The 19,376-nt window shown below is 44.2% G+C and overlaps 1 protein-coding gene across 1 annotated transcript in view; it reads left to right on the forward strand.

Annotated features, from left to right (window-relative positions):
- The first annotated feature begins 2,144 nt into the window (after positions 1–2,144).
- Positions 2,145–19,376, forward strand: part of LOC126481729 (SEC14 domain and spectrin repeat-containing protein 1) — a 163,557-nt gene continuing 146,325 nt past the window's right edge. The window contains exons 1-2 of the mRNA XM_050105682.1: positions 2,145–2,234; positions 3,685–3,798. Coding sequence (XP_049961639.1) covers positions 2,145–2,234; positions 3,685–3,798 — 204 coding nt within the window. The remainder of the gene's footprint in view (positions 2,235–3,684; positions 3,799–19,376) is intronic.

Here is a 19,376-nt window from a genome sequence, read left to right on the forward strand (position 1 = left end):
TTCTCGCGACCGTACGTTCCCGTGACTACTGCTGTCAGCAATCAGGCACAGCGGCTACATTCCTGCCAAGTCTTTCTACAGTATCGCAGAAAGAACATCTAGCTTCTCGTAGCGCTGCTCACGATCTCGTTCAAACTGAGTGAGATGTTGATAATGGCGTCTTTGTCGGATTTAAGCCATTCTTGACTAACGTCATCTCACCACGGCAAGTCTCAAAGGTAACTAACGCTTACGACCGTTAGAGCGTGTATTTAAACAAACCTCATTGGAATCCTCATGGAGGCGCTACTAGCGCCACTCTTATGCGACTGGTGCGAAATTTGATTACTCATCACAAGGGGAGGCCGCCAATTGTGAAATTCAGATTCGATTCATACTGCGCATAAAAAAAGCTCATGGCCAGAGGTGTAATGTGGAAAAGCACCAAGATGCACTTCTCAGCCGTTGTCGAGAAAATCGACAGTTAAAAGAAACCGCTGCGGTGAAATAATCTCTACGATTAATAACTTTCCACAGATTCGTGGCGCAGCGGTAAGCGCTACGGTTCGTAATCCGAAGGTCGCCAGATCGAATCTCGCGCCATGCAACCTTTTTTTTTTTTTTTTTTTTTTTTTTTTAGTTCAAATGTGTGTATACACACACACACACACACATATATATATATATATATATATATATATATATATATATATATATATATATATATATATATATAATTCCCGGCAATCTGTTGCAACAATTATGCATATAATAAGTTGTTGAAAGTCGTTTGTCGTGGAAAAACTGGCGACTTCGAACACCATTACGTTTTCCGCAAACAAAGTTGTGTTTCATAAATGTTATTAATTGTCCTCATAATGTTAACCACGTACAGTTAACGGAAGACGTAGAAACGATATTCCGAAACGAATACGTATAGCGTAAGTCAAACGTTCGAATTAGAATAGAGACCCCACGAACACAAATTTGCTGTGGCAGGTATGAAATATAAACTCCGTTACTCGCTCGTTACACTTGAAGGACAGATGTTGAATGGGCCGAAACGAGCCGCCGCATAACAGCGTAGTTGCTTAAATGGTTCAAATGGCTCTGAGCACTATGGGACTCAACTGCTGAGGTCATTAGTCCCCTAGAACTTAGAACTAGTTAAACCTAACTAACCTAAGGACATCACAAACATCCATGCCCGAGGCAGGATTCGAACCTGCGACCGTAGCGGTCCTGCGGTTCCAGACTGCAGCGCCTTTAACCGCACGGCCACTTCGGCCGGCCGCGTAGTTGCCTGCTGACTTCGAAAGAAGGTAGATGCGGTCCCTTGCGCAACTTATAACATCGTCGAAAATCGGTGCGGACGTGAGAACTTTGGTACACCCTGTTAAACAAACGGAAAAATGGAGGCGGTACAATTGGAGAGCGATCCGCCTTCACCAACATTCATAAGCAATTCATTAATGGTTTATATATATATATATATATTTGAATTACAAAAAACTAATAACAAAATAAAATTGCATGGCGCGAAATTCGATCCGGCGACCTTCGGATTACGAACCCGAGCGCTTACCGCTGCGCTACGACGCTGTAGAAAATTGTTAATCGTCGAGAGTATTTCACCGCAGCGGTTTCTTTTAACTCTCGATTTTCTCGACAACGGCTGAGAAGTGCATCTTCGTGCTTCGAACATTACACCTCTGGCTATGAGCTTTTATTAAGTGCAGTATGAATCGAATCTGAATTTCACAATTGGTGGCCTCCCCTTGTCAGATGTAGAAACACGCCTACCAACTTTCGTTTGTGTCGCACAACTCCTGCTTGATCTCGCACCATTGTGTAGACGACAAGGGAAAGAGAGACGGTAGCGTTAGGTTTCTGACCACCAAACACCACAGAGTCACATCCTTGACGGCATAATTGACGGTGGTCTGTCCGTCGGATTGGGGCGTTTGTGCTCCTTTAAAAGACTAGGGTATGTGCCGGCACCAAGTACGTCATTCTCCCTTCGCTTCATCCATAAAAGGACAAATACAGGAGTGCATTGCAAAAGAATCCGCACTAGAGCCACAAGACATTGTTGCATACCTTACACTTTGTATCACGGACGAGGAAAGCAACGAACAGCCACATTCACTATAGTTTTTCCCACGATGGCAAACAGAGACCCCGACATCAGCTCAACCCGCTTCCGTCAAAGCTCATTTCTTGCATACGGGAACGACCTGAACAATTTTATTACCGTAAGCAGTAACATTTTGAAAGAATCTCGTGATTTTGTTCTTGTTTCATAGTTTGCGACAGATAATTATTTACAGTGCTTGGGGTCCACATCATCATCATCATTTAAGACTGATTATGCCTTTCAGCGTTCAGTCTGGAGCATAGTCCCCCTTATAAAATTCCTCCATGATCCCCTATTCAGTGCTAACATTGGTGCCTCTTCTGATGTTAAACCTATTACTTCAAAATCATTCTTAACCGAATCCAGGTACCTTCTCTTTGGTCTACCCCGACTCCTCCTACCTTCTACTGCTCTCTTGGGTAACCTTTCTTCTGCCATGCGTGTAACATGACCCCACCATCTAAGCCTGTTCGCCCTGACTGCTACATCTATAGAGTTCATTCCCAGTTTTTCTTTGATTTGCTCATTGTGGACACCCTCCTGCCATTGTTCCCATCTACTAGTACCTGTAATCATCCTAGCTACTTTCATATCCGTAACCTCAACCTTATTGATACGGTAACCTGAATCCACCCAGCTTTCGCTCCCATACAACAAAGTTGGTCGAAAGATTGAACGGTGCACAGATAACTTAGTCTTGGTACTGACTTCCTTCTTGCGGAAGAGAGTAGATCGTAGCTGAACGCTCACTGCATTAGCTTTGCTATACCTCGCTTCCAGTTCTTTCACTATGTTGCCATCCTGTGAGAATATGCATCCTAAGTACCTGAAACCGTCCACCTGTTCTAACTTTGTTCCTCCTATTTGGCACTCAATCCGTTTATATTTTTTTCCCACTGACATTACTTTCGTTTTCGAGACGCTAATCTTCATACCATAGCCCACAGTCAAAATCAGTTTTGTGAATGACATCATGTGTCCGCCGTTAACTGTCATGTTTTATTTTTCAGTACACAATTCAGTTGTCGAAGACATTATGTATAATACTCGAACTAATATGTAACTACTTAAAAGACACTGCCTTAGCACAAATCAAAGATATCTGACCATTACACAAACATCGAGATACTCCAAGCTCATTGTCAGACAAGTCTAGATGGCATCATGATTCGCCTTCATATAAAAATCCTGTTACACAGATATTTCGGTATATTCTTGACAAGTGCGTCGAATATTTCGCTGTTTGTAAAACGGCCGTATATTTCTGACTTACTTTATGGCACTGTTCTGTAAGTACTGACATAATAGTTCGAGCTTTCGATGTAATGTTTCCAGTGTCACATCTTAAGACACGCTTAACAGTTGTGCTCGTGTTGCAGCAGCACTTGACAGTGACCTAAGTGTCGAAAATCAAAAATGTTACAGTTAACAGCAGGAAGATAACGTCCATGTGAGAGACAGTTTACTTTAAAACTTAGTTTGCCTTAAGAAGAGGTCAGCTAGCTTTTAGTGCAGAGAGTTACTGACACACACGGACTGAAGAGCCACTGTCTTTTGCGTGTTTTCAGGTGATCGCACTGCCGCTGTCGAAGCTGCACAAGCACGTGGAGGCGTCGCAGCTGCCGGAGCAGCTGGGCGGCTCCTGGCCGTACGACCACCACGTGTGGCTGCAGAACAGGGTGGTAAGTGTGCGGCAGAGCAGTCCGTGTCTTCAGCTACTGTGTGGTGGTCGGAAGTCTGCAACATGTACTTCAACAATCTGAATTAGCAGTAGCCCTAAAATTTCGCTTAGTAGGAGTGGAGCAAAACATGCTTAAAAATGATCTTGGGACAGCAAAGTGGTACGTTTCCTTACTAGGTTAGCGTCTTTTTTCTCAGCATTTAAGGGTGTTTCACCTTCCTTATCGTTTATGAAAAAGACGTCGGTCAACGGCGCACAACAACAGCCTCATACTGACAGACAAACCATGCAAGATCGTTTCTTACAAGGGAACCTCCCCATCGTACCCCCCTCAGATTTAGTTATAAGTTGGCACAGTGGATAGGCCTTGAAAAACTGAACACAGATCAATCGAGAAAACAGGAAGAAGTTGTATGGAACTGTGAAAAAAATTAGTAAAATATAAAAACTGAGTAGTCCATGCGAAGATATGCAACATCAAGGACAACACGAATCAAGAAGTGCCGTGGTCCCGTGGTTAGCGAGAGCAGCTACGAAACGATAGATCCTACGTTCAAGTCTTCCCTCGAGTGAAAAGTTTAATTTTTTGTTTTCATCACTTTTTTGGGAGTGATTATCACATCCACAAGAAAACCTAAATCGGACAAGGTAGAAGAATCTTTTTACCCATTCGCTAAGTGTAAAAGTTAGGTGGGTCGACAACATATTCCTGTCATGTGACGCACATGCCGTCACCAGTGTCGTATAGAATATATCTGACGTGTTTTCCTGTGGAGGAATCGGTTGACCAATGACCTTGCGATCAAATGTTTTTCGGTTCCCATTGGAGAGGCACGTCCTTTCGTCGACTAATCGCACGGTTTTGCGGTGCGGTCGCAAAACACAGACACTAAACGTATTACAGTGAACAGAGACATCAATGAACAAACAGACAGATCATAACTTTGCGAAAATAAAGAAAGTAAAATTTTCAGCGTAGGGAAGACTTGAACCAAGGACCTCTCGTTCCGCAGTTACTCACGCTAACCACGGGACCACGGCGCTCCGGCGTTCCACCTTGATGTTGCCTATGTTCACATGGACTGCTCAGTTTGTATATTTTGCTTATTTTTTTCATAATTCCACACAACTTCTTCCTGTTTTCTCGATCGATCTGTGTTCAGTTTTTCAAGGCCTATCCACTGTGCCAACTTATAACTAAATCTGAGGGGGGTGCGATGGGGAGGTTACCTTGTTAAACAATGACTGCGGACGTCGCCGTGTCGCACAGGTGCCGCAGCTAACCACACGCCACAAGACACAGAGACTGGCGTGGGCTGAAGGGCGCCGTCACTGGGTGCTCGATTGACAGCCAACAGTCACCTCGTCTGGGATGATGATCACGAAACGTCCCAACACGGGCGCTTCTGAAAATATGGAACCTCTTATGTGAGGTAAAAGGGGACTCCTGGAATGCCTGGCATCAGACACCTCATTCATCTCAATAGAATTAGTATGTGTTGAGAGAGAGGATTGTTGACTTGAGAAACAACATACATGACTCCCTGGAGAAGAATGTACTGGCCACGGAAGTCGACTAACATCGGTCCAGATGAACAGATGTGGAACACAGTCGATGTAAGTTTCGTAGCTTAGGTACGGGTCCGATCAAATTCGTTGACATGTGGGACACGCACAGTAAACAGTGACTCCCCAACGCTTCTGTCATCGTGTGGACACGGTGACAGGACGAAGCCCCGCGAGGGATGACCTGCGCATTAGTAGCGACGAAACTTCTGTCTGTTTCACTTTCAGACATATTGTGCTGACAATGGAAAAGTGTATTTTGAGGACGATTATGCCAGACTTAAAAGCTATAGAGCCGTCTTAGTATACTCTGGAGTCATTTCTACATGTTGACATAAAGCAGGACCCAAAGCTTTGTTTCATATTCTGATGCTTCTGATTTGCATCTTCAGAACATAAGTTGTCTATTAAAACGTAAATAAACATTACGATCAATTAGTGCTTTTCCACCTGCAAACAAAAGAGTCAGTCCAAATGAGCTGTGGTCACCGTGTACAGTGGCAACGAAACTGAAATGTGATGACAAAAATAATATCATTTCCTAATTTAATTTGTGGAAAATTCGTGCTCGATCAAGAACATAGCTTTTCTACATGGTTTTCGTCTTTCTTGATGCATTTGATCCAGCAGTTTGTAACATTGCCTACTCCATCCGACGAAAACGATATTTCGTTGGCTGTAGAAAACCGCCGACTCTGAAGACAATCTTTGTGTTCTGATTTGGTATTTTATATTTGTTGTATAGTTTTGTGATTACGTTATATCGGCTATACAAATGATTTTGACCCCAACATAATCACAAAATTATACTACAAATACCTAGGTAGAATCTCCAACAGAATTAATAGACTTTTTTAAAGCCACAATTATTCAACTAACCTTTGGAACCAACAACAACCTTTCAATGTAATTACGTTCCGCCATCACTAGAACATCGAGATATGATAACCCAGAGATATATAAAATCACATGTGGCAGCCGTAACAGCTTTTACATTGGCCAAACAGGAAGAAATCGTAACGTAATATATAAAGAACACATTAGAGAGAGTGAATACGATCAGTCGAGCTTCTTTCTACACTTGAAAAATCAAAATCACACTGCTTACACGATGGAGAATGCACTACAGATTCTGCACAGAATACCAAAAGGTTTCAGAATGAACATTCTTGAAGAATTAGAATCCTATATGTACACAAGAAATATTAAACGAACATACAGAATTTAGATACAAGTACTACCTCAAAAACTTTATTAAACTTTTAGGGCATGAAAATGGGTAGATCGGAAGCAACATATGCAACAACGAGACACAGTCGTATCAAATTTTAGTTAATAAAATGATGCCGCTGTTCATCTGGACGATCTTTGTAAACACATAGCGTCGTGAGAGTGGAGCTGTGAGGCTACGGTCACATCGTAACCGACATTTTATTTTCAACATCTTGACATCATTTACCGTCTTATTAAAACAGTGACAATTCTAAGACAATTCACTAAGGACGCAATAGGGACGCCACACAATCTAGACGTGAGTACAATACAACTACTTTAATATAAATGACACTGACATCCATATCTGTTCTCACCAAAATTGCAATCGGTAGTACTTGAAAATGGCGATAAAGCCGCAACAGCCTGTCGTAAATAATGATTATTTATTATAAGCATCTATTTGATACATCTACTCTAATAATCATGTCGTTATAAGAATCTGTGACATGCAGCCTAAGTCTACTGTGGAATACTGGACGTCATTGTCCTGAAGTTGTAAATGTGTGTCTGTTCTCTACGGCCGAAGCGGTGGTAGTGCAGGCATCCCGCATTAGCCAGCTTCTAGCAACACATCCGAACAGATCTTACGCCCTTTTCGCGAGACCGAAATTGCATGCAGTAAAGCAATCCTGTAACTTTTGATTTCCCTAGCTGGATGTATCTACCTGCGTACATAACTGCTTACACTGAAAGAGGAGATGTGTGCAATGTATGCGTACAAGGATGAAGCTGCAAGTATTTAAAAAAAATTAAAATTTAAATGGGAATCTTATAAAAAATCCTGTGAAATTAATTTTGCTTGCTTCTTTATTTTACTTTTGAGGGAAATAACTATCAAACAGATCGATATATTACTCGTTGGTAGGTATACACTATTCTATTTTAGATATTATTGGGTTAAAAGACAGTTAAATAAACTTGAAATTTTAACACATGTCTCTTACAGTTCCACCAATATGTTTAAAATACACTGAACAATTTCACACATACAATATTAAATAGCGGAAAATAATGATTTATATATAATTACATTTTTAATTTCACACGTTTTTAAATTTGACTAAAAAATGTAAAATAATTTCTCCTAGCCCCATACGTATTCGTAGATCCATACAGATAGTCCTCAAAATTTGTCATTGTGAAATTTAAATAGCTGCGAAAATTTTTGCAATAATTGAAACGAAAGGCTTGGGGAGAATGCAATAGACAACAGTAAGGAGGTGAACTATTCACGCATCAGTTATGTGTTGCATGCGGTCCACGTTTTTCATTTTAAATCCTACAAGTATATCCACAGCTATTAAAAATTCACAATTACAAATTTTCAGGACTGGGTTTAGAAATCTGTATTGGGCTACGAGAAATAATTTTATACTTTTAGTCCGAGTTCAAAATGTATTGCATTAAAAATTTATTTCCATATAAATAATTTTGTCCATTTGGTGACACTATTGAACTGTATCGAAGGCCTTCTGGAAAAGATGAAACTCGATTTCAACTTGGGCGTCTTCTGGTTCTCTGGGTTTCACACGAGCGTTATTTGAGAAATTCTTGTTGATTAATACAGAGGAGATTTTTTTTTTCTCGAGGAAGGTCATAATATAAAAGTATAGTGCGTGCCCCACAACACAACAACAGCGTTACGTCATCATTGCAGCCTGTTCGTCGGCCCTTCTTGTAAGCGGAAACTGGCCGCGCAATCTTCCAATCACTTGAAAAACTTCCTTCCTTCAGAAAGCTACGGTAGACGACTGCAAGAACTGGTGCACTTTTGTAGCGCAACTTTACGCTAGCACAGAAAACGTTCAGTTAATGAAAGGACTAGGCCACGATTCTCAAACATGATTCACTTTATTACAATATAACTCTCTGAGGAAGTCTCATTCCTTAGTACTTATTAAAAAGAAAAACGGCACAGAGCATAAAATTTTAAGACAAAGTTTCTCATAAAAACATTACTCTAATTAAATACAGAAATCTCAAAAACAAATTGAAGCTGACAAGTAAATGACTTTAGAGTTAACTTCTGCTATGGTTCAACACAGGATCATTAAACAAACTCGTGGTTTTAAAATTAAGCCACCACTCACACAACTACAAATGCATCAAGAGATAATGGTTATAATTGGAGGCGTGCACTTAAAGCAGGCTTACACAGCTTTCCCTTCGTTACACATGAACTGCCGCTCTTGGTACGAGCCCTTTTACTCTCCAACAATCAACAGGCCCAGCTCGCCAGTCTCCTCAGGCAGGTCTTTGTACACACGGGAGACAACACAAAGTAACAACACAAACTTCTAAAACACACAAACATATGACGTAATTCAACAAGCCTCAAAAGCATGTTCACACGTCCTTCAGGCAATACAGGCCAGACAATAACGACAATTTAAACTATGGCCTGGAAAACTTCAAGCAACCAATTGGTCCAGTAAATAAAATAAAAATTTAACCACACTTGATAAACCATCAAAACACGGGCATTTCACTACTAAGGGATTCGTTCAGGACTGGCAGTTGGCAGTACCCGTAGCACAGACTGAAGTAGCTGACGAGAATTTCGAATGAGGCAACAAGAGCCAGCAATACATCAAATCGCGTTGTTACCACACAATTCAAGTACTGAAATTATTGCTTACCCAAAAAAAATTATCCATGGTTCCAACGCCGTCGTGAGCAGACACAAGGCTGTCCACTCAGACTCCCGTCAACCAATGAACATCAGAATCACCAACGTCAGTACCAACAGTCTCAGCTGCCAGCTTATACTGGCGCCCAGCGTGCTACCAAACACAGTGCATGCACGACTCACGCCTCCTTAGCGGCTCTGTGTTCACCCTCTCTTCCAGTGCCTCGCCAGACGGGATCTATAACCGCTAGGTCGACGTGCACACATCAAGTTTCTTTCGCACCCTTTAGATAGAATCGTTAGCTAACCAAGCAGGTCCAGTCACCTTTCTTCTATTAAGTGATTTCAGATGATTTTCTATCCAGCAGTCTCTTATTTCGATATCTGTCGTGCTGACGTTCACAGAATGACTAAAAAGGAGGGATCTCAGTACGATCTTGGTCAGTGAACCAAATTTAAGAGAAGGAGTTTAATATTTCGACCTTCTCTGGGTCATCATGCATTTCGATGTCATTATGGTCACTGAATTCTCGAAGAGGTAGCTTTGTTCCGTTTACTGATTTAAAATCAGGTTTTCCCTCAGATCGGCGGATAGAACCTTACTTTGGAATTCGTTGAACGCCTCAAGCATTGTTTTCTTTCGTTTGATTTCGGCTTTGTTCGGAATTTGTTTATCGACGTCGCTTTTGCTGCGTTTAAATCTGCAGTGAAGCTCTCTGCTTTCGGAGCCTTTTAATCTGAGTGACCGAAAAAAAATTAACAAAATATTTTGAAAACTAATTTTGATTTCAGTACACCTTCTTGTATAGCACTGCTTACGTGTGTTTCATAGCGAATACGCGCAGGCTGCAGAATTTAACATTACAGTGACAAATTCATTTAAACAGATTAATAATAGAATAATGTACCATTCTTTTGCTGTTCTCCTTATCGGAAACCTGAGATACGCTCGGCTAAGAAACAACCGCCGCTATTAATTCACACGCACGTACAACAACGAAGGAGGCGGCACACAGCGAAAGGTGGATACACCCTATTGTTCACATAGAGCTGCCTGAATACTTTTAACCAGATAGTGTACGCACAGCGTACTTCTTAAAGCTCGCTAAGGCTGCAGAAAAGTAATCGCTGGTGAAGATTTTAAAAGGACCATTCCAGCAATTGCACGAACCACCAAAGAGTCCATTTTTGCTGCCCGGGTGGGTATTTGAAAACCATCCCACCAGAGTATGAGTCCAGTACCGCAAACTCAGGAATATAAATCACCATCCATATACCCACTCCCAAAGTCATAGTACGGTGCATACCTTGTACTGCTTTCAGTCATTTCTTTTCCTGTTTCACTCGCAAATAGTGTAAAGGAAAAACGACGGTCTAAGCCCTAATTTCTCTTATCTTCGTGATCCTTACGACGTAGTACTGGATCAGTACTTCTTACGTGTTTGTTTGGCCGTGGTTTCAGGGAAAGGATGAGAATAAAGTGCATACTGCACCGTGAAGAGTCCAGCGTCTGTTGTTGTTGTGGTCTTCAGTCCTGAGACTGGTTTGATGCAGCTCTCCATGCTACTCTATCCTGTGCAAGCTTCTTCATCTCCAAGTACTTACTGCAACCTACATCCTTCTGAATCTGCTTAATGTATTCATCTCTTGGTCTCCCTATACGATTTTTACCCTCCACGTTGCCCTCCAGTGCTAAATTTGTGATCGCCTGATGCCTCAGAACATGCCCTAGCAACCGGTCCGTTCTTCTTGTCAAGTTGTGCCACAAACTCCTCTTCTCCCCAATTCTATTCAATACCTCCTCATTAGTTATGTGATCTACCCATCTAATCTTCAGCATTCTTCTGTAGCACCACATTTCGAAAGCTTCTATTCTCTTCTTGTCCAAACTATTTATCGTCCTCGTTTCACTTCCATACATGGCTACACTCCATACAAATACTTTCAGAAACGACTTCCTAACACTTAAATCAATACTCGATGTTAACAAATTTCTCTTCTTCAGAAACGCTTTCCTTGCCATTGCCAGTCTATATTTTATATCCTCTCTACTTCGACCATCATCAGTTATTTTGCTCCCCAAATAGCAAACCTCCTTTACTACTTTAAGTGTCTCATTTCCTAATCTAATTCCTCAGCATCACCCGACTTAATTCGACTACATTCCATTATCCTCGTTTTGCTTTTGTAGATGTTCATCTTATACCCTCCTTTCAAGACACTGTCCATTCCGTTCAACTGCTCTTCCAAGTCCTTTGCTGTCTCTGACAGAATTACAATGTCATCGGCGAACCTCAAAGTTTTTATTTCTTCTCCATGGATTTTAATTCCTACTCCAAATTTTTCTTCTGTTTCCTTTACTGCCTGCTCAATAAACAGATTGAATAGCAGGCAATGAGTAAAAGATCGATAGAGTAGCACATCATTAGAAAGTGATTTTGGGCCGTCGGCACGTGCACAGAGGACGGAGCAGACGGCGCGGCTTCGTTTTGGAAGGCGCGCCTGCAAGACGCGGCTTGTTTGGGCGGCCGTTGGCCCAGTGTGGTAGCAGACAGGGTCGCGCGCCGCGGCCGCGGCCGTTGGCACAGTGGCTGCGAGGTCGCCGGAACCGGCCCTGGAGGACGCGGCCACTCGGAGCCCCCCCCCCCCACCCTTCCATCCCTCACCCCTCCCCACTCCTCTCTCTCTCTCCCCATGACTGTGGCATGTGTACACACACACACACACACACACATTTTCTAGAGTCAGCAACCGGTTCGCAGCTTACCGCTGCTATGACTGCTTTAGCTAGCTTGCCGTTGTTAAATCCCGGATTAAATTCGCACACTTACACTACTGGCCATTAAAATTGCTACACCACGAAGATGACGTGCTACAGACGCGAAATTTAACCGGCAGGAAGAAGATGCTGTGATACGCAAATGATTAGCTTTTCAGAGCATTCACACAAGGTTGGCGCCGGTGGCGACACCTATTTTGTGCTGACATAAGGAACGTATCCAACCGATTTCGCATACAGAAACAGCAGTTGACCGGCGTTGCCTGGTGAAACGTTGTTGTGATGCCTCGTGTAAGGAGGAGAAATGCGTACCATCACGTTTCCGACTTTGATAAAGGTCGGATTGTAGCCTATCGCGATTGCGGTTTATCGTATCACGACATTGCTGCTCGCGTTGGTCGAGATCCAATGACTGTTAGCAGACCATGCTGGATCCCGACGGCCTCGTATCACTAGCAGTCGAGATGACAGGCATCTTATCCGCATGGCTGTAACGGATCGTGCAGCCACGTCTCGATCCCTGACTCAACAGTTGGGGACGTTTGCAAAACAACCATCTGCACGAACAGTTCGACGACGTTTGCAGCAGCATGGACTATCAGCTCGTAGACCACGGCTGCGGTTACCCTTGACGCTGCATCACAGACAGGAGCGCCTGCGATGGTGTACTCGACGACGAACCTGGGTGCACGAATGGCAAAACGTCATTATTTCGGATGAATCCAGGTCACGTTTACAGCATCATGATGGTCGCATCCGTGTTTGGCCACACCGCGGTGAACGCACATTGGAAGCGTGTATTCGTCATCGCCATACTGGCGTATCACCCGGCGTGATGGTATGGGGTGCCATTGGTTACACGTCTCGGTCACCTCCTGTTCGCATTGAACAGTGGACGTTACATTGCAGATGTGCTACGACCCGTGGCTCTACCCTTCATTAGATCCCTGCGAAACCATTTCAGCAGGATAATGCCCGACCGCATGTTGCAGGTCCTGTACGGGGCTTTCTGGATACAGAAAATGTTCGACTGCTGTTCTGGCCAGCACATTCTCCAGATCTCTCACCAACTGAAAACGTCTGGTCAATGGTGGCCGAGCAACTGACTCGTCACAATACGCCAGTCACTACTCTTGATGCACTGTCATATCGTGCTGAAGCTGCATGGGCGACTGAACCTGTACACGCCATCCAAGCTCTGCTTGACTCAATGCCCAGGCGTATCAAGGCTGTTATTACGGTCAGAGGTGGTTGTTCTGGGTACTGATTTCTCAGGATCTATGCACCCAAATTGCGTGAAAATGGCCGGCCGAAGTGGCCGTGCGGTTAAAGGCGCTGCAGTCTGGAACCGCAAGACCGCTACGGTCGCAGGTTCGAATCCTGCCTCGGGCATGGATGTTTGTGATGTCCTTAGGTTAGTTAGGTTTAACTAGTTCTAAGTTCTAGGGGACTAATGACCTCAGCAGTTGAGTCCCATAGTGCTCAGAGCCATTTGAACCATTTGCGTGAAAATGTAATCACATGTCAGTTCTAGTATAATATATTTGTCCAATGAATACCCGTTTATCATCTGCATTTCTTCTTGGTGTAGCAATTTTAATGGCCAGTAGTGTATTTTTTACTCACATGTAACTGTTAGTATTTCCAGTACTACTTCTTTATAACTGTAATCATAAGTAACGCCCAGTGCATTGTACGGCACCTCGATGTGGGAGAAGCAAAATGCCTCGTGCTGTATTAACTCCAAGCCAAATCTGCCAATGAAATTATACCTCAAGCAACTGACTGCAGTGTGTAGAACTTGAAAGATGACAAGTATTGCTTGCTCATCATTAAAGTTTAGCTTCAACTGGAGGTCCAGTGGGGGCATTAATTATCGCAAGGCAGCGAAGCTTAGCAGATATACGTTAATACGGAACCGATTTACGCTTGAAAACAAATTAGCTCCAGACGTGGCCACCAAGTGCAAATCTAGAGCTGTACACTCTTTGTATTACGCTATGACGTCCACACTCCCATGTGACAAACCGGAACGTGAGTGAACAATATGGCTTTCGAGAAGAAAGACCGCACTCTGCTAGAGAAGCTGGTTTATTTGAGCGGCAGCGATTACAATGCTGCACTGAGAGAGGATCGCCGTCTGAAAGGTCTGAGGAGAGTCGTGATATCGTTAAACGGTTTAAAGATGATGATAACGAAATTCGAAAACACCGGTGAGATTGGAGAGGAAGGCGTCGTATCCCAGTGGAAGTCATTGACGGGGTTGCTGTTGCTGTGATTGACCATGCAGCACGTGCCTCGGGTAATGTTAGTGCTCGGGCAGTGTCACGAAAATTGTCCATCCCATGGCCGGCAGTAAGGAAAGTTTTGCGATCCGTTTTACACTGGAACCGTACAAGATCCAGACGGTGCGCAACTGTAACATCATAATCTGCAGCAACGTTCTGAATTTGCTTTTCGGTTTCTGGCACGGATCTAAATTGATGACAAGTGGCCGGATAATATTATATGGACAGACGAGGCACCTTTCAAACTACAGGCTGCAGTGAAGACGCGGAACTGCCGAATTTGGGGTTCTGTAAAACCGCGTGTTCTGTACGAAGAGCCACTGCACTCGCCGTATGTGACTGCGTGGTGTGGATTCACAAGCACCTTTGTTCTCGGTCCGTTATTCTTTGAAGAGAACGTAACAAGACCGTCTGTCTGGTGTACCGTTACGTCCGCACGTTATCGCGACCTCCTTGTACCAAATGTAATTCCTGCTTTGGAAGACCGCAGCTGTGTGGAAACCACTGTTTTCGTCAAAGACAGGGTAACGTTTCATGTCGCTGCCTAAAGCAACCTTCCACGAACTTGTTATTTGCAGAGGTTTTCCAGATGCATGACCAGCAAGATCACCTGATCTGAGTCAAAAAATGGTTCAAATGGCTCTGAGCACTATGGGACTTAACATCTGAGGTCATCAGTCCCCTAGAACTTAGAACTACTTAAACCTAACTAACCTAAGGACATCACACACATCCATGCCCGAGGCAGGATTCGAACCTGCGACCGTAGTGGTTGCGCTGATCTGACTCCATGAGACTTTTGGCTCTGGTGTTATCTAAAATTACGCATTTACCAGGGACCACGTTCGGTCTCTACCTGATCTGAAGATTCCACCGGTTCTGCTTCATCACGTAGTTTCACGGATTCAGTATCTACTCGACGTCTCCGATGCCCTTACCCAACAAATTGTGTAAGCGGTGGTTACTGACAAAATGAACATTTTGACTTTCTCCCTTGTTTTACCTTTTCTGCCCACGTCCCGTTCCTCATCAATTACAAACGGAAATATTTCAAATCAAATGGTTCAAATGGCTCTAAGAACTATGAGACTTAACATCTGAGGTCATCAGTCCCCGAGACTTAGAACTACTTAAACATAACTAACCCCGGCCTGGATGGCGGAGCGGTTCGAGGCACTACAGTCTGGAACCGCGCGACCGCTACGGTCGCAGGTTCAAATCCGGCATCGGGCATGGATGTGTGTGATGTCCTTAGGTTAGTTAGGTTTAAGTAGTTCTAACTTCTAGAGGACAGACGACCTCAGAAGTTAAGTCCCATAGTGCTCAGAGCCATTTTTGAACCTAACTAACCTAAGGACATCAACCACATCCATGCCCTTGGCAGGATTCGAACCTGCGACCGCAGCAGCAGTGCGGTTCGGGACTGAAGCGCGTAGAACCGCTCGGCCACAGCGGCCGGCGGAAATATTTCAATAAGTCGTTTTTGTATTCACAGCGCCACATTTGCACCTGGTGGGAAAAATTGGAACTAACTTTTTAACAGTGTATATTGGTTTAGCATTAACGCATTAGAATATTTGCCAAGTTTCACCACCATACGACAATTATAGTCCACAATGGACCTCTGTGAGTGTTGCACTTTAGTTATAACCACCTGGTACTCACCGAGAGAATGAAACTGAGATGCGCGCTGAGCCGATAATTCGTATACTTTCTTACTTCAGTAGACCTGTACGTCAGCGCCTTGCAACGTAGACCACACCCAGTCGATACGGAATTTCACGAATATATTCTGTCCCGAGCGGAAGTGCTGTGGCAAGTCCCATGACCTACAGAAACCAGTCACGCAAAACTGCGACGTCCATCATAAAAGATCGATGTCCCTATTTGTTAAGAAACACGCAGCAGAGAAACCTGATAGGAACATGTTCAGCTGTAGTGGAGGTCGTTGCACCGCGTCGGCTGATGTCTTCCAGTGCATGTGTAACGAGATGTCTCATCAAGTATGCAGCACACGGCACCGGTTAATGTCCAGCGTACTGACATATGAACAGTGGTTTCTGGTAGCAGTTGTGGAATAGCGTAACTTCCCACAATGCCTACCAGGACGCGCTGAAAAGTAATGCCTCCGAATTTTTATGTGAAAACTCTTAGGGCTTTTTAAATAAAGCAAAAGTTATTAATATTCTACATCTTCATTCTTCATATCTGCATATTTATTTCTCAGCATTTCTCCAAAGTTTGTTGATACCGCCACTGAAAAATGTTTGACTTTGTTGACGGAGCCACCTTCACCTCTATTTGCTCCTCTTCTTCACTATCAAAGTCAAATCCTCGAAGGCATTCTTTAAGCTTTGAAAACGGATGAAAATCCGGTGGAGCCAAGTCGGAAGTGTATGGAGTATGATCGATGACGGCCGGCCTGAGTGGCCGTGCGGTTCTAGGCGCTACAGTCTGGTGCCGAGCGACCGCTACGGTCGCAGGTTCGAATCCTGCCGCGGGCATGGATGTGTGTGGTGTCCTTAGGTTAGTTAGGTTTAATTAGTTCTAAGTTCTAAGCGACTGATGACCTCAGAAGTTAAGTCGCATAGTGCTCAGAGCCATTTTGATCGATGACGGTGAACCCACGTCGTCGGATTGTTGCAGATCTCGCAAAGTACGTGTGTGGTCTGGCATTGTTATGCTGAAGGAGAGTGTGCTCAATGTGTGGAATAATTCTTCGAAACTCGATTACAGCTCTCTGTTTCTCGGGTACAGACAAACAGTCAGTTCCACAAGAAAGTGCACGCCATAATTTTAAATGTAACGTCCGCAGCGACATCCCTGTTAGTGGTCTCGGATCTGTACTCAATGTGCTTTTGTACATTGTATAGATAAACAGTGTGAGACTTGAAAGTCTTGTTTCGTCGGTTGTAGTTTAAAATGAGTGCTGAAAATGGTGCAATATTTTACAAAAATGCTTCTGAAGTCCGTTAAGAAGCTGTTTAGTTCGAACGAGGCAAACTGGACGCTTCAAGAGCCGAACGTCGCCGTCGTCTCCGCACAGCGTGGAAACAAAGACAACCGGGTGTCCAAGATGGAGTGGCCTGCAATGTATCCGGATGTAAATCCGATCGAAAATGTTTGGTCGTATATTAAGATGAAGCATAAAGGAAAGTCAGTATATATTCGAAGGAGCTGCCATATAAAATCAGAATGACGTAAAGATCGTTAACGAGAGAATATGCAGAAAATGTAGTGAAAAGCATGCCAGAAAGGTGACCAGCTGTAATCGCTAATGGCCGCGATTTGGTTGACTGTGAGAGAATTGTGCAGTTAGTAGTAACATGTATCTTCATGTAAACATATCTTTATAACAGTGTCTTTTTTTCATACAGATAACGGCTACGCTTTCTTGTGGAACTGACTGTAGTTGCGTTACATGCCGCGATGTGACACGTGGCAATTCGGAGCCCTCTAGCGACAGAGAATTGTAACTTTCATCAGCGAAGACCTTTTTCTTCTTTATTGTTATTTTAATCACCTTACACAAGGCGGGCTGTGAGCAGCATAGTATGCTGCTCTTCAGCCGTGGGTGGTACAATAATATGACATACAGGTGGCACAGATAGTACAATAAAAACGGCGAGCAAAAATTGTAGACACGAAAAACAATAAACATGGAGCTATTCACGCTGGACGAGAAAAAACACTAACACTAGTTGACACGGCGCACATAACACGGATGACTGCGACGGCACACGTGAGCAGTGATGGCGTGATGGCGAAAGAACACTAAACACAAACGAAGGCACACACACGAGACACTGATGGCGATGATCTCTGGCGCGCGAATGTTCACTGAGCGTGTGCGAGTCCGGGGACCTGCCAAGAAAGGAGGAGCGGGGGTCTGGGAGAGGGAGAGGGGAGAGCAGAGATGCCACGGGCAGGGGAGAGAGGGGGAAGGGAGGAAGGGGGAGCGGAAGCCTGGGGGAAGAGGGGTGGAAGATGGGGGGATGGGGGCAAAAGGAGAGAGAAGGGAGGGAGGGTGCCTAAAGGAAAAGACACAGGAAGTGGGAGGGGAGGATCAAAGTTGATAGGAGAGGTAGATAGAGCGGAGGAGGACCTCATCATGGAGGGGGAGCTGGCGGAAGCCACCTTGGGAGAGGGTAAGGAGGGTGGAGAGATGGAGACCGGGTGGGACGTGGGAATACAGGCACGGCAGCAGGCGGGGGTGGGAGAGGATGGGGGAGACAAGCGGGTGAGGAGGATCGAGTTTACAGGAGGTGTACAGGATCCGTATCCTTTCAAGGAAAAGGAGGATGTGGGGGAACGGAATGAGATCGTACAGGATCCACGTGGGGGAGGGGAGACAGATGCGATAGGCAAGGCGGAGTGCATGGCGCTCAAGGGTCTGAAGGGATTTGTGAAAGGTAGGGGGGCCGGATATCCAGGCTGGATGGGCGTAACAAAAGATAGGGCGGATGAGGGGTTGATAGGTGTGGAGTATGGTGGAGGGGTCCAGACCCCATTTACGGCCGGATAGGAGCTTGAGGAGACAGAGTCGGGAGCGTGCCTTGGCTTGGATTGTCCAGAGATGGGGGGTCCAGGAGAGGCGACAGTCGAGGGTGACGCCAAGGTACTTAAGGGTGGGGGTGAGGGCGATAGGACGGCCATAGATGGTTAGATAGAAATCGAGGAGGCGGAGAAACTAGACCCAGAAATATGCATGACATGATTCTAATACCTCAACCAATATCGAGAACAGAAAAAAAAATTTCAGGAGCATTAGTTTTCAGCATTCTTTGTAGTTACATGATACATGTTACTGTGTGTTCCATGAATAATGATTCATTATTACCAGTGTTCATCAGGCATTCAGCTCTGAGTTATTATGCCCTTATTCATCAATGGCACTGACAAGAATTTCCTTTTGAGTTGCTACAAACGACGTCTCCATAGGTCCAATGTTATTCCTGAATCATCAAAAAATTCCGTGGCTTTCCCAGTATGACTGAACACTTCCTGTCTGCCGTCATTATTGTTCTGTTTCGCAAACAGAT

The sequence above is a fragment of the Schistocerca serialis genome, chromosome 5 (genome assembly GCF_023864345.2).
Source record: "Schistocerca serialis cubense isolate TAMUIC-IGC-003099 chromosome 5, iqSchSeri2.2, whole genome shotgun sequence".
In the NCBI taxonomy this organism is placed as follows: domain Eukaryota; kingdom Metazoa; phylum Arthropoda; class Insecta; order Orthoptera; family Acrididae; genus Schistocerca; species Schistocerca serialis.